The following is a 16,296-nucleotide window of genomic DNA, read 5'->3' on the forward strand; positions in this document are numbered from 1 at the left end:
CACCAAGTTAAAGGTGTCTCGTCATAAGTGATTGATGAAGGATAGACACAAACAATACTTCAATGTTAGAAAATGTAATAGACAAATCTAGTATATGCAAAAAAGAAAGACATGCCATATTCACATGTATAATGTGTAAACTAAGCAGATGCAATTTAATCAAATTATAAGCAATACAAGCTAGACGTTGTATGCAACATGCAAGCCAATATCACACTGCCAAGCTAGAGAAAGCAAAAGGCATGCTGGAGTAGAATTGTTGGGCCCATCATATTTACTTGGAACTTCTATTACACTAGCACTAGTAGTACAATGTCTAGAGCGCGTCCTTACCGGTTCCACCAGAAGACCGCCATCAGCCCCTTCCTTAATGTTTTCCTTCCTATTTCTTAGTTTTTTTGCATTGTCAAGTCAAACCCACAAGAAAAATTAATAAAATTCGCTTTTCAGAACTCATTGATGCATGACGAAACTACTTTCATGCAAGGCGGCCGCATGATAGGAGGATTAAATGTGTAATATAAAAGGACAACATTGCATATTCACACCTATTATGTGTAAACTAAGCGGAAGGCATTTCAACAAATTAGAAGCAATGAACGCTAGACACCATACGAAAGATGCAACAAATATCACTCTACCAAGTTAAAATTGTTTCCTCATAAGTGCCATTTCAACAAAGTAGAAGCAGTACAAGCTAGAAAAGAATGCAAGATGCAACCAATATCATAGTCCCAAGTTAAATGTGTCTAATGATAAGTGATTGTTGCAGGTTACACAATAGTAGTACTTTGATGTAAGAACATGGTGTGATAGACAGATATTGTATGTTCTAGAAATAGGAACACGTGCCTTATTTACAAGTATAATGTGTAAACTAAGGAGATGCAATTCAACAAAATTAGAAGCAATATAAGCTAGACATCATACGTAACATGCAACCACATATAACAGTGCCAAGTTAGAGCGAGAACCTGTGATGGTGGAGTAGGAGAGATGTGCTCATCATGAACACAACTACGTTGAGTGTCTATGTATGTGTTGTCTTACAAATCTTGTTGGGAGGACAGCAGAGTAGAATCTGTAGACACCCTCCGTTTCAGTTGCTCGGAAGGAGCACCATCATCCACTGCCTTGCTAATTTCCTTCCGCTTTATTGATTTTGCATTGCCAAGTCAAACCGACAAGAAAAAGGAACATAATTCACTCTTCATAACTCATGCATGCATGATACTGACAAACACTACTTTGATGTAAGGCAAACACATGATACGAGGATGGAATATGTACGAAAAACAGGATGACATGACATATTCACACCTATTTGTGTAAACTAAGAAGAAGCCATTTCAACAAATTAGAAGCAATGCAATCTAGACACCACATGAAAGATGCAACCAATATGACTCTGCCAAGTTAAAAGCATCTCATCATAAATGGTGTTTCAACAATTAGAAGCAGTACATGTTATAAATCACATGAAAGATGCAACCAATATCACACTGCATATACTAAAGGTGTCTTGTCATAAGTGATTGATGCGGGATACAAAAGAACAGTTGTGTTTATGCAAGGACATGCTTAATAGACATATGTAGTAGTTTTTTTTACATCTGTGCCCCTGGTTCCTTAGCTCTACTCATTCATCCCCACGCTCTTAACTTTTGCTCACTTTTCCCCAATCCTTTGTCTGAAACCCTCATAAATGGTCACAAACGATGGATGCCGTTGGGTCAGTGCTTTGACCGTAAACTCTGACGAGTGGGGCCGCGCTGGACTGCGTCGCCCGTTGGACCTGACAATTGGGGCCGCGTCGGACGGTGCCGCTGTTCACCTGTTGGGTCGTGGTTAGATTGTTGGGCCTTGCACGCCGCAACGACATGAGCCTGCTATGCATGCACGTAGCTAGCCTGCCTGCATGCGCTGATGTCCGCCGTCACGATGCATCGACCTCCTCTCTTTCTCATGCAAGCCGCCACGGACACTGACCGACCACTTTCTGCACGCGAGCCGCCACGGACGCAGGGGCGGTCGCTGCTGCTGGTTTGTCTCATCTCGCACACTTGTCTCCTCGATCCGCTCACATCTATTCAACGTGGCAATTAAAGTGGCATATCAATCGACACCGCTCGTTTGAACGTAGCAAATCCAAAGCACGGCCGGTGCCATTCCCCTTCCCTTCCCCTTTCTCTATTTAAACCACCCACGCCTCCACCTATTCTCCACACATCCATTTGCGCCGCCCCCTTCTCTTCTTCACCCAAACCCAGAGCACTCTCAAAGCCAGGCGAGGATGTAGTACAACGGCCCCACCTTCCAGCTCCCACTGACCGTGCCAGAGAGGCGGTATCCCGTCGGTGTCGTCGTGGAGACGATGCTCCGCGTGTGGGTGTTCTCACGCTGGAGGGGTGGAAAGGAGTTTGCCCAATGGTTCCTTGGTGCGGGCTACGCCCGCCGGATGTTCCGACTGGAGGAAGTGCGTCCAAACTCCACCACTCCAGCGATAGGGCTCATCACCAACTTCACCAACAGATTCGATGCGTACTACCTCCTCGGCAAGGTGTTTTGGTGTGGGTGCGAGTTCATCGCATTCACCACCTACAACATCTTCACGGACTTCGATAGCATCTTCCCCACCTGCAACGGTATGCACAGCCTCCCCTACTACCTCGGCGAGGACGGCATGGAGGAGGAGCACTGAAGAGAAGGCGCAGTGAAGATGGTGGTGAAGGCCCAACCGGTCTCGTGAAGCTTGTCTTGCTTGTTAGGGCTTTTATATATTTTTATGTTATGTCGTTGGTTGTATCGTGAACTCTTTTATGTACAACGTGTTATATATATTTATATATTATGTCGTTGGCTACCCTCGAAGCTGAACTATGTGCGTGTATGGAGGGTTTGTCATTATCTCTTCCCGTTATGATCCAGATGGACTCCCTTGTTGCAGTGAAGTTGATCCAGGCAAAAGAGGTGGATAGATCTATCTACGCATCGCTTATTAAGGAGATTAGATACTTTATGTCTCTTTTCGTGAATCTTGTATTACTCATATCAATCATAGCCAAAATAAAGTTAGTGATAGCTTAGGTAAGTTTGCTCGTTTAGAAGGCAGAACTATGACTTGGATAGGGTCGGGGCCTTTGGTAGCGAAAGAGCTAGCTGTCATTGATTGTTTGAACCTTTCGTGATGAGTAATACATTATTTCACCCACAAAAAAATGTTTTAGGGCACCCTATGTTTTATGTAAGAACTATGCTATGGTTGCTACTTTCTGTGTTATGGATGTATGCTTGCCACGTGAGATATCGGTAGATGGATATGGTGCCGTAGGCGAGCCCTAGACATGCTCTCTAGATGGATATGGTGCCGTAGTCGAGCCCTAGACATGCTCTCTAGATGGATATGGTGGTTAATGGTGCCACCAGACTTTATTTTAGACATGGTTTCAGATGGATATCATGATCTACATAATTAAATCTGACATGCTCTTAATAACAAAAACAAAAACAAAAAATCGTGTATACAATATTTTCTTGCAACAAGAACATGTTTATAATACCCACATGTCAAAAAATCAAAGTGTTGTTCCATAGGCTATATACAGAAGGAAATTGCCATGATATGTACAAATAAATTTGACATGGGCAAGTTCAACAAAGAATTGGGACCCTAAAGAATTTGTCATGGTATCTACACTAACAATGACATGGAAAAAGTTATTCTTAAGTTCGCCATGGCAATTATATGTACAAAAATGCCATGGATAAAAGTTGTACTGCTAACAATAAATCGATTTACCATCATGCACTATTTTTGTTCGGCATGGCAATAAATGGATTTACCATGACAATAATCAAGTAAAAAATAGAGCCAACACATGCACTATTTTCTAGGCCTCTTTTATCTTCGTGGGCCTTCGACAGTCAACGCAATGCGACGGCCCAACCAGAGCTTAGTTTCAATTTGGGCCCTAGAACTACGTTCTTTTTCTTCTACGATCGGTGTTGTCTGACAAAACTGAAAGTGTCAAAAACTAACACCTACAGAGATTCAGAGATGGAGATAGAGACATAGTTTAAGCAACACATAGAGCACATGATCCACAAATTAAGCAACACAGAGAGCACATGATCCACAAACCCTTAAGCAAATCGTAGAGCACATGACACGACACAAATAACATCTCTAACGAGTGATGACTACTAAGTAAGAAATTCCTAGAGCAACTATACAAAAATAAAACCCTAAAACTATCAGATTCGCCTGCTTGTTCAATTAAATCATCTGCTTCAAGTTCTTGTTCATCTTCTTTAATTCCCCCTTCAGATCTGCATCCCCAACTATAGAGCAACACTTTCAGGGACCAAATTCGTTGGTGCTGACGGCAGAATGAGCTCCCGGGTTGGGGCCCCATTGAATTGAATCTGCTTAACGTAGTCATCCAGCCATTCAAAATGTGTGCATTTCTTCATGATCTGAAACGAAAACATGAACCCTAAATCCCAGATCTAAGGAAAAAGAATTAAAAGCAAATAGAAAAAGAAATCAGAGAAAAATCATGAGATCTAACCTGCCCCTCTGGCTTGCTCTCGCATTTCACGAACTCACGCCCATAGTTGCCATTCTTGACCTCCTTCGAAGTCAACCGTATCAGTGGCGTGCTGCGTGGGCAGTCAAGACATCGCTCCATGGGAAGTGGATCATACTAGGTCCATGAGGGGCAGGAGGTTGAAGTGGAGCTCGACATATCGCCCAAAGTCGCCGAAGAAGAAGAAGCAGAGGAGTGGCTCCTCTCGCCGCCAGAGAAGAAGAAGCAGAGGAGTGGCTCCTCTCGTCGCCACAAAATAAGCAGCAGAAGAAAGGGAGGCACAACCAACAAGTCTCGCGGATCGTCTCGCGGATTGCCCCACGATCCAACGATGCGGAGCCGTCCATGTGATCCAACGGCGCGGAGCCTGCACGCAGCCTGCCCTCGGAATTCCTCCTAGAAGACCACATCTGAGGCTGTCGCTTGGCGCTAGGGTATGATCAGACGGCTGACGCTCGGAGCTATGGTTAGGCGAAACCCCACGGGGTTTAGAGGGGTTTTGAGCTGGCCAACGGAGTTTCCAAGGCTTTGACTGAGCATAACTAATTTAAAAAAATCAAAAAAATATAAAACCTTCGCCATTAGTCGTTTTATAAGACACACTAACGAGGAAAAATACTAAACTTGGTATACGGGCATTTACAAAAAAAATCTAGCTGGCACGATCGAGGTCAAATGAGCACCATTAATTTAAAAAATCAAAAAAATATAAAACCTGCGCACAATGTTGTCTTCTATGACATGTTACCAACCAAAAATCATAAATTTTGTCTATGAACATTTTCATGAAAAAACCTTCACACATATGAGCTATCACGTACAACATTTCATAAAGACCAAGGAGAGGAGGTAGTGTTTCCCTTTGGTTTTTGAATATTTTTAAAAAATCACCAAAGCTTGATTTCAAAGTGAATAAAAAGATCTGAACTTAGTTTTCCATTTTCATATTTTAAACGTGTTTTTAATGGTTTTCTATTAAAGTATTTTTTCTTCAAAAAATATAAAAATATAAAGATTAATTTGATAAATAGTGATTCTTCGAATCTACACTATATAGATTGAATAGGTGTTAATAAAAAATATTTGGCTCAATTGGAGTAGGTCCAAAAGAAACTTGATTACAAATGGGGGCGTGCGATAAAAACTTGAGGTACCCTTAAGTAGCGATTCCGCTCTAAAAAAAAAAAGCAATGCCTCGTCACGGCTATTTTTTACGGATCAGATTGTGATGGCTCCCGAAGATCCCCCACTACGTCCATCATTTCCTTTTTTCACACCTAACTCGGGGTCGAACCGGCTCTCGCTGTCGGGTCATAGCAGGCGCGCTCGTGCCTGTCTCCTCCTTCTCCTACCCAACCAACGTGCCGCTAACCTTGGGACCACCCACACGGCTGGCCCGCCTCGGCGTCGGCGTCGGCGTCGCCGTGGCAGCCTTAGTTAATCCCAGCCTAACCCTCCAATTATACCACCACCACCACTAATCTCATCCTCCCTCCCTCCCTCCCTCTGCTCTCTATACACTATACAGTACGCTCGCGGCTCGCTCAGCTTTTGCCTCCTTCCCTTCCCCGCCGTCGCCGCTGCTTCCTCCCTCCCTTCACTCTGCCATATAAAAATGGCCCGCCGCGACACCTCACACTGACACTGCCTCGTCCCGACGAATCACGCGCGCACATTCACACTGGGCTTGGACTCACCGCTGCTGCTGCCGCTTCCGGAGCTAACAAACAGCAACGGAAGCTGGTTCCGGTGGATCCTCGCCGCCGCCGCCGTAGCCGCAGCTAGCAAGCCGAGCGGAACTGGATCCGGCGCGGGAGCAGGAACCGCGCGCGCGCCGGGGCTATCTCGAGGGAGAAGAAATGTAAGCCGCAGGTACTTCAAATTTGAGTTCCTTCCTCTGTTGCTGTTTCCACCGGTGCGCTAGCTAGCAATCCGTAGAGCGGACGACTGTTTCTCCTTCTGGGTTGTGGAGGCGTCCCTCTTGCTTGGCCTGTGGTCTACTGAACCGAGGCGTGCTCTGGAGGCTTCTCTTCTGGCTTTCTGCTTTGCCAGATCTGACTGAGTGAGAGCCGTCGGCATGGCACGCGTGATCTTGTTCGGTTTCTGTTCAGAGCCTGCCTTTTTCTCCGCTGATTCGTTGGGACCCGGCTGCGACTGCGAGAGCCGCCGGCAGATCTGGAGCTTCGGTGGGTGCGGGCACCATTAGATCCGCTTCTCCCCGCGCGCGCTGCTGCTACTCCTACTACCATTAAAGGTTGCGACGAAAGAAATGGAAAGAGTTGCCATTTTTCTCCCCTCGCTGAGCCGTACACGGTTGGTTTCTTTTCCCATCTCGGCTGCTGGCCCGGGTTGTACTTGGTACGCTGTGCATCATCAAGCAGGAGCATGGGCAATCCCAATTCTCGCATGTTATGTCACCGATGACAGTTATTTCTTCTTCTGCTGCCGAATTGATTACTGTAGTAAAGCGCACAGCTCATCTCAACCTTGTTTTCCCTTTTCCTGCCGGCGTCTAACAATAAACAAAATCAAAGTATCATCAAGCAATTAGAGAAAGTTTTTCTCTCAGTCCTGGACGTAGTACTCGCTGAGCCATTATTGAGCCATGATGGGTTACTCTATCCGAATGACCAATAGAATGCACCTTTGCTACAGTTTTGTTTTGTCCCTTTTCTCCAAATTTCATCATTTTATTTCAACGAGTAGAATGTGTATGCTTTACTGCTCTTTGCTAGCTTGGTTGTTTCTTCGCTGCTGTTGAATTACTCATGCCTCATTTTGATGAAGAAATTATTATTCCCAAGCGTGTATTTCCAATGTATATGTAGTACCGGCTACGAACTCATTGAACAATTTCAAATCATGATGGACTTGTTTCTATCTTCTGCAGATACCGTCGATCAGCTGAATTACAGGCCATCTTGAGAGCTGGATAGTACTGAAAATGGGTGTATGGAGCTTCAAGAGGAAAGCTCTGATGTCGGGGCTTTGGTCTCAGCACCATCAAGGAACCTGTCATCCTCTTCCTCCACATTTGTTTCTGCCAACCAGTCACCTTTCTTCACACCACGGTCACTGTCTGCTTGTCGCCCGGAGCATGCTCATGTCGAGCACAATAACTCCCCGACTGGCATCGCGCTGAAAATCGGTGATATTCTTTCCAGTGACACTCTGGTACAGCGGGGGCAGTTACCATCATCAGCCAACATAAGGTTATTGCTAGACGATGCTTCTCCTGCTCCCAGCCTTTGCACTTCAAGTAATTTTGGAACTCCAGCAATTGTCTATAACAATCCCAGCTTCATTTCAACCTTCAACGGCCCATACCAAGGTAGTTCGTCCGCGACTCCAACTAGCAATTGTGATCGTTCAACTCGAAAGGAGAAACAGAAGAGACAGGTAGGAATATATCGGAAATCTTCGTCCTCTCAACCTACGCCATCAGCAGCTTCTGTCAGTAGGCTTCGAACCTATGATGTGTACATAGGGTTTCATGGTCGCAAGGCTTCACTGCTGAGGTTCACAAATTGGCTTCGTGCAGAATTTGAGATTCATGGAATCAGTTGCTTTGCTTCTGATCGGTCCAGGTGTCGGAATTCACACAGCCATGATGCTGTTGAGAGGGTAATGAATGCTTCCACATATGGAATTGTCATCCTTACAAAAAAGTCATTTGGCAATCCTTATACCATTGAGGAGCTCAGGAACTTCTTCGGCAAGAAAAATCTGATCCCTATATTCTTTGACTTGGGTGCTGCTGATTGCCTTGCCAGAGATATCATAGAGAAGAGAGGAGAACTGTGGGAGAAACATGGCGGTGAGCTGTGGATGTTATATGGTGGAATAGAGAATGAATGGAGGGAATCAGTTGATGCTCTTTCTCGGGTGGTAGATGTGCAGTTAGAAGCGAATGATACCAATTTGAGAGCCTCCATACTGCAAGCAGTTATTCTTTTGGCCATGAAACTAGGTAGGAGAAGTGTGGTTGATCGGGTGAATAGGTGGAGAGCAAGGGTGGAGAAAGATGAATTTCCTTTCCCTCGCAATGCTGATTTCGTCGGGAGGAAAAAGGAGCTCTCGGAGTTGGAGCTCATCTTGTTTGGTGATGTCAGCGGGGAAGGGGAAAAGAAGTATTTTGAGCTCAAGACAAAGCAACGAAGAAAAGGCCCTGTGAGTGGCTGGTCTGCTAACAATTATGAGCAATTAAATGCAGATACCATCAAGGGAAAGGAACCGGTTATGTGGAAGGAGACTGAGGAAGGCATTGAGATGCAGAGACTGGGCACTCCACTGCAGCATGGCCGACAACAGAGAGTGAAGAACGGTGGGAGATATGGGAGGAAGAAAAAAACTAGGAAGATACTCTATGGAAAGGGCATTGCTTGCATATCAGGGGAATCTGGAATGGGCAAGACAGACTTGGCTTTGGAGTACGCATACAGGTTCTCCCAGAGATATAAGATGATTTTGTGGGTCAGAGGGGAGAGCAGATACATTCGACATAATTATTTGTCTCTGCGGACTCTTCTGGAAGTAGATTTAAGTGTTGATACCCGCTTGCATGAGAAAGGAAGTGACCGATGCTTTGAGGAACAGGAAGAGGAAGCCATTGCCAAGATAAGACAAGAACTGATGCGGGACATACCGTATTTAGTTATCATTGATAATCTGGAGAGTGAGAAGGACTGGTGGGATAAGAGAGTCATAATGGACCTTCTCCCACAGTTTGGTGGAGAGACTCACTTCATCATAACAACACGCCTTCCACGGGTGATGAACTTGGAGCCAATGAAGCTTTCTTATTTATCTGGTGCTGAGGCAATGACTTTGATGAAGGGGGCTGTCAAGGAATACCCGCTAATGGAAATTGATGCGCTCAAGGTCATTGAAGAAAAGCTTGGGAGGCTAACTCTTGGCCTAGCTATTGTTGGAGCTATACTCTCGGAGCTTCCAATTACTCCAAGTAGGCTTCTTGACACGTTGAATCGGCCATCACCCGTAAGAGATTTTTCTTGGAATGAGAGAGAAGTAATCAGCTTGAAAAATCATGAAATCCTTGTTAGACTCCTGGATGTCTGCCTATCGATATTTGAGCATGCAGATGGTCCCAGGAGTCTGGCAATTCGTATGGTTCAAGTGAGTGGTTGGTTTGCACCATCTGCAGTTCCAATTCATATGTTGGCTCTGGCTGCACATAAAACCCCAAAGAAGCATCGGAGGGGTCCCAGGTGGAGGAAGTGGTGGCGAACACTAACTTGTGGCCTTGCAACTTCAAGGATGCAGAGATCTGAAGCTGAAGCAGCTGCAATGTTGATGAGGTTTGGAATTGCCAGGTGCAGCGCAAAGTCTGAGTATATCCAGTTCCATGATATGATCAGGTTATATGCTCGCAAGCGAGGAGGCACAAGAACGGCTCAAGCTGCGGTCCAATCAGTGTACCTTCGAGGATCAATCAAACATTCTTCTGAGCACCTATGGGCTGCCTGCTTCATGGCTTTTGGATTTGGTTCTGATCCTTTTCTGGTAGAACTGAGGCCATCTGAGTTGATGTTCTTTGTGAAGCAGATTGTGGTGCCACTTGCGATAAACACATTCATCACATATTCCCGATGTAATGCTGCACTGGAGCTGCTGCGCCTGTGCACGGATGCATTGGAGCGTGCAGCTGAATCCATGCTCTCTCATGCTGGCAAATGGAGAGAAACATCAATCTCCTGCTTTAGGCCAGTTCAGTCAGAAGCCCAGTACACCTATCTTTGGCAGGAGCTGGCTCTTCTGAAAGCTTCTGTACTAGAAACACGGGCGAAGCTGATGCTCCGAGGCGGACAGTATGGCATCGGGGATGACCTGATACGGAAGGCCATATTCATCCGCACTTCCATCTGCGGCGAGCACCACCCCGACACGGTCTCGGCTCGAGAAACCCTCAGTAAACTAACAAGGCTTCTTACAAACGTCCACCTTAGTTGATTCATATAGCTTAGGACTTCACCCATATATTCTTTTTAGTGTGGCTTTTTCATAATCGCCGTACAAATACCCCCAGAATATCAAATAACAAAGTATATTTGTCTTCATCATTCACTTCTTTTTTCTTTTTGCTACTGTTACTAAATGTACCCTATCTTATTTCATCCCTGTTAGGACTCTCTTCAAGGTTCTACCAATACATGTTGCCTTTGGTGTAAGCTACTATGTTGTTACTAGATTGTACTAGTACTTCCAACTGCATGCACAGAAGGCTCTGAACTGATGCTTGTAAGTTCTGTCCTGCCTGATGATAAGATGCCATGATTTTGTTCGAAACTGTGATCCAGAATCGGCTATGATGAGAGATGATGTCGAATTGACGCATGAACTATTTGCGTTTTTGCCGTGCCTGTTGATTTGAGCGCTGAGCATTGTTGCTATGAATGATGCCTTTTTTTTTAGCAACGTGAATGATGCCTTTTTTTTAGCAACGTGAATGATGCCTCTTGAGCTTGCACGGTCGTATGCTGCCACTGGAATTAGGTTGAGGAGAACATGTGGCCCCTGAACCGGCACCATCCTGTTGTCCACTCAGCCCATGTTCCCTCTGATCAATGAATTTACAAATTTCATCTTATTTGTCCTATATTGGTGCACTGGTGCTCACTTTTAGCATTGTAGTTCGCGCAACTTAGTGACTGATATTAAACTATCTAGAAATAATGTTATCTGAATGCTAGAGTGACCTACTAACATGGAGCCCTAGCTGCAGGCACATCACTACCTGTTTCTTTCGTGCAGTAGCTACCTGTTGCTGAAGGGGGGCTGGAGAAACATAAAAATTCCAGATTCGTGAAATCTAGTGCTGAATTATGGGGTGAGCTAACAACAATAGCATATAACTTTTGAGGATTTACTTTCAAAATCCTCCTCTAGATGGCTGGGCCCTCTCTTGTTCCTGATCTTGCTGCTAGCCAACTCGTATAATTTCCAAAAGTTATACGAGTTGGCTACAAAAGGTGTTATACACATTCAACAATAATCTGCAGTATGCCACAACCTCGAAGCATCTTTTTTAAACAGAGGCAAAATATTTGTCTCATCCATTAATTAAGTAGTTGGACAAGAGTTTAACAAAAAAAAGACTAATTATTGCAAGGCTATTACTATTCTGTCATGATTTGACCCAGATATTCCACACCCGCAATGATCAAAAGACTTGCCTCTTGGTGACATCAAGGTGGATGAATGGAGTAACAACTAACAAGCATAGTGAGTGAAAGCATTGCCCTTTTATGGATTCTTTGGCGTGGTGAGTTCAGTGGAGGATCTGCTTTGATGATAGATGGTGTCGATTTGACAGATGACCTATTTTCGGTTTTGCCGTGGTTTAAGTGCTCAGCATTGTTGCTGTGATGTCTCTGTCTTTGCATAGCCGCATGCTGCCACTAGAATTAGGTGGAGAAGATGCGACCCCCGAGCCTGCACCGTCTTGTTGTCCACTCGCCCATGTTCCTCTGAATGGTAGAGTAACCTACTAACATGGAGAATTCTACTGAGCAGCTCATATGATCTCCGAACAAAGCACTAGCATCACTCGGAATTTGTATGAAGGTGCCGCACGCATTCATCAGTCCGCTACAGCCTCAAATCATGTTACCTACCTCCATTTCCATTTTGAGTTTTCAGAGAGAGTTTCCATCAGTTCACTGACGTTCGGTTGGACCAGGAAAGATGTTACACAGACAGGCGAAATGTCAAATCTGTCTAGACGATGTCAGGGAGAGACTAGAGAGAGAACACAGAAACAGTACAGCAACAGGGGCCTGGGCCAGGAGCTTCATGGATGGGGATGAACGGACTTGGATTAGCGGCAGGAAGGAACAGATGAGCTGCACCGCGCCGCAGCCCAGTCCATCGACAGCAAGGAAAAAAAAACAACGAACAAGAACAGATGTCTCTCTTTCTCTCTCTCAGGTTCGTAACAGGGCTCGACGGCGTTATTGCATCTTCCGGCGAAGACCGCGCGCGCGCGCGCGCTCACTTCATCTTGGCCTCCGTGAAGAGGACGTGCTTGTTGACGCGGGGGTCGTACTTCCTGAACTCGAGCTTCTCCGTGATCCGGCGAGGGTTCTTGCGCTTCACGTAGAAGAACCCCGTGCCAGCGGCCGACACGAGCCTGATGAAGATGGACGCCCGCTTCGCCTTCCCCATCCCGACGAGATTTCCTCCTTGCCCCGGCGAAGATAAAGCTGGAGACGATCGGATCAGAGCGCGGATATCATTGTGATGCAGGGCACGAACCACCAATTTTGGGATTAAAGCGAGGGAGAAGATCGGGAGAGAGGAGCGGCTTACGAGGTGGCGGGATTCAACGACGAGGAAGGGCACGCCGGATTGTCGCTTCCCTTTTTCCGGTTCTTGGGGCGGCACGGCGGCTAGGGTTCTAGCGAAGAAGCAGGAAATGGTTGGGGAATGCGGTGTGCGTACGGGACTACGGGGGAGGCTATACCTTCCGTGGGCTGGGCTGGGCTGTGGCGACTGACCTTCGTGTGGTCGGCGTACTTTTGGGCTTCCAGCTCTCGGATAGCAAACGAGTTGGGGAGTGCGGTGTGCGTAAGGATTTTTTTTAGTCAACCTCGCAAAGCTTTATTACGTCGTCACAATGTTTACATGACGAAAGGTATACCTTCGCGCTGGCCTAACCAAACATGGTGGCCAACACTCAAAGTTAAAATATGCTTTGCTAAGTTGTGAGCATCAAAGTTTGAGCTCCTAGACTGATAAAATATGTTACAAGAAATATGCCGGATGTTGATGCTGCTGTAGGATGCGAGTTATTTACCCAAAACCACCACATTATGGGCTAGGGTAACAGATCGGTACCACATTATGGGCAGGGCACACAAAACCACCAACAATGGGGCTAATCTGTAACGGGAGCACCGACGCTGCATTTTAGCTCAGAAAACAGCGAATCCGACAGGTGGGTCCCGCCTGTCGGGCTGACGTGGCGCGTGCTGAAGGACGCCGTTAGACTGTGAGAGACGGCCATTTTGGCGCGCCCGTTTAAGTGGCCCGTGCCGGTCGGTGTTCGAACCGGTCCGCCAGTTCATCACTCTGTCGCTCTCCTCTCTCTCGACCCCGACGACCGCCGGCGCCGGCACTGTCGACTCGCCGCCTTTCTCCGCTCCGCCATGGTTTCTTGGAGCGAAGAGTCCTCTAGCTCTTATTCGGATGGCGAAGAAGTAACTAGCCAAGTATGCGTGTTCGCCTCTCGCCTCCCCCACAGATTAGGGTTCATCCCGCTAGGGTTAGGGTTCATCATTTGGGGATTTTCATCCAGCTCGCTGATTTGTGCAATTTGTGTGCTGGTTAGCTTCCTAGGACTATCTCTTGCTATGAATGGAGTGGCATTGCTCACGATCTGTCGTCTCGTTGTCTGCATCAACAACCTTGCAACAGGTTTGTTGCATTTGAATCTGTGGACACAGTGAGACGTTTTCTTGCGTGTGCTGAGGAGAAGGTATGATGGCTAGTACTGTAAGTAGATTAGCTTAGTTAGTTTCTGGTCCATTCACTTGTCAGTACTCCAATTTTGTGTATCAAAGTTTTTCTGTTGCTTCAGTTGATGTAATAGTTGTTGCCCATAATCTATGCATATAAATGTTTCTGCCCAGAATTTGTGCATACAATCTTATGAGTGTTTGTGCCCATATGAGTGTTTCTGCCAAGTTGATGTAATAGTTGTTGCCCATATGTTGTTTTAATTGTTTCTGCCCATAAACTATGCATACAATCTTATAGATGAAAACAATTATATATGCTGTTATAATTCTTTGCAGAATTTGTGCATGCAATTTTCACAATATATGTATTAATTGATGATGTAATATTTGATGCATAGAATATAAGTCAGTGGATAGAACTAAACTATAATTCAGTGGATATCACTGAACTACAATTCAGAACATATTTCTTATTGAGAACATATTTATTTAATTGTAGGCAGAACTAAAGTGCAATTATCTGGAGTGGATAGACACAGAGTGGTCAGTGGCTATGCAGTTCTCCCTCACTGAATTGTGGAGCATGTATGACAAAGATATCAAGGACAGGCACACAGAAAATGTTGAGCTTGCTGAAAGAAATTTCAAACTAGTTGGAGAAAAGAGGAAGATGGAGGAAGATCTTAGGTTTTTCAAACTGGACTTTGCTAAAATGGTTGCTGACAAGGAGGATGCTATCACAGAGTTGGGCAATGTTAGGTTGGCTCTAAGTGATCTCAAAGAGGAGATGGAGAAGAAGAAGTTGGCAGACCATGGCTGTACCAATCTTCATCAGGTACTTAGGGCAAAGGCAGAGAAAGAGAGGGACCAGCTAGTGGTAGAGAGAGACCAAGTTGTGACAGAGAGGGACCAACTGAAACAAGAGAAGAAAAAACTGGAGTACATCATTGCAGATCTGCTCAAACAGAAACATGGGTACAAGGACAAGATCAAGAAGATGAAGGAGATATGTGATGATTTTTAACTATGTATTGTGGTGTGGTTTAGGGTAGCACCGCAGTTGATATGAATGTGCTCTTATGCACTTAATAAGCTGTAATGCTTTATGTATCTTTATGTCCAAGACTTGTCTTGTGTACTCTGAAGACTTGTGTTGTTTACTCCCAAGACTAAGGTCCAACTTATTAATGCATTTTGTTTGTATCAACTGAAATGTTTGTGGTTGTTTTGCCATAATATTTGCAGAGAACATATATTCTAAAGTGATATGTTACCATTTACTTTGCACAAAAAATATATTCTAAAGAGAACCATAATGTTTATGGTTGTTTTGCCATGATCTGTTTTGCACAGAAATATTTTGCACACATCATATATTGCACACACGTCACAGAAAACATTTTGCACACACAGAAAATATATTCTAAAGAGAACATTTACACAGATCTTTTTTGCTCAAAATTTATTTTGCACACAACATATATTGCACAGAACATATATTTGCAGAGAAATTACTTCAAAGTGCCATATATTCGCACAATGCCATATACTTGCACAGAACATATATTTGCAGATAATTTTAACAGCAGGAGATAAACATAGATAACTTCACAGTGCCATACATAGGTTCATAATGCCATACATAGGTTTAACAAACATAGGTTCTGACTGCCATAGTGCCATAGTGCCATAATGCCATACATAGGTTCATAATGTCATAATTAAAGTGATGTAATGCCTGATTTAGCACACATGCACTTGCATACAGACTTCAAATTTGAGCATTTAGTAGTTCCCACTGGCATAGAAGTACCCCTCCATCCTCTTGCTCATGTACTTTGTCCTCTTTGGCCTACTGCCTGCAGGCTGGCTAGTAGAAGCTTCTGCAAAACTTCTTGGAGGCTTGAACATTTTTGCCCCCCCCACCAGCAGTAGTGGAAGATCTTGCACCTCTCCCAGCAGTAGGAGAAAAAGTAGCACCCCTTCCAGGAGTAGAAGCAGAGATTGCTCCTCTTCAAGCAGCGGCAGATGAAGTAGCACCCCTTCCAGCAGCAGTAGATGAGGCTGCTCCCCTTCCAGCAGCAGGAGCTGAGGCTGCTCCCCTTCCAGCAGCACCCCTTCCAGCAGTAGTCTTTGCACCTCTTGCAACAGCAGGAGAGGAGTTTGTAGTAGATGATGATGGTGCACCCCTAGCACTTCCAGCAGCTGATGAAGTTGCACTATGGTGC

At 45.2% G+C, this 16,296-nt stretch overlaps 2 protein-coding genes across 4 annotated transcripts; one reads left to right on the forward strand and one right to left on the reverse strand.

The window, feature by feature from the left end:
• The first annotated feature begins 6,085 nt into the window (after positions 1-6,085).
• Positions 6,086-10,905, forward strand: LOC123070857 (uncharacterized). Of its 3 annotated transcripts, none has more exons than XM_044494235.1 (2): positions 6,086-6,450; positions 7,480-10,905. In XM_044494235.1, exon 2 carries the CDS (start codon positions 7,542-7,544, stop codon positions 10,557-10,559), a length of 3,018 nt encoding a protein of 1,005 aa, XP_044350170.1. In that variant the 5' UTR covers positions 6,086-6,450; positions 7,480-7,541; the 3' UTR covers positions 10,560-10,905. The 3 variants fall into 3 exon arrangements, with proteins under 3 accessions (XP_044350170.1, XP_044350169.1, XP_044350171.1); XM_044494234.1 differs by having other exon boundaries at positions 6,087-6,461; XM_044494236.1 differs by lacking the exon at positions 6,086-6,450 and adding an exon at positions 6,608-6,902.
• A 1,391-nt stretch (positions 10,906-12,296) lies between these two features.
• Positions 12,297-12,811, reverse strand: LOC123070858 (50S ribosomal protein L33). Its single transcript, XM_044494237.1, has one exon. The coding sequence runs from the start codon at positions 12,771-12,773 to the stop codon at positions 12,600-12,602; it is 174 nt and encodes a 57-aa protein (XP_044350172.1). The 5' UTR covers positions 12,774-12,811; the 3' UTR covers positions 12,297-12,599.
• Positions 12,812-16,296: the final 3,485 nt, after the last annotated feature.

Source organism: Triticum aestivum, chromosome 3B, assembly GCF_018294505.1.
Source record: "Triticum aestivum cultivar Chinese Spring chromosome 3B, IWGSC CS RefSeq v2.1, whole genome shotgun sequence".
Taxonomy (NCBI): Eukaryota; Viridiplantae; Streptophyta; class Magnoliopsida; order Poales; family Poaceae; genus Triticum; species Triticum aestivum.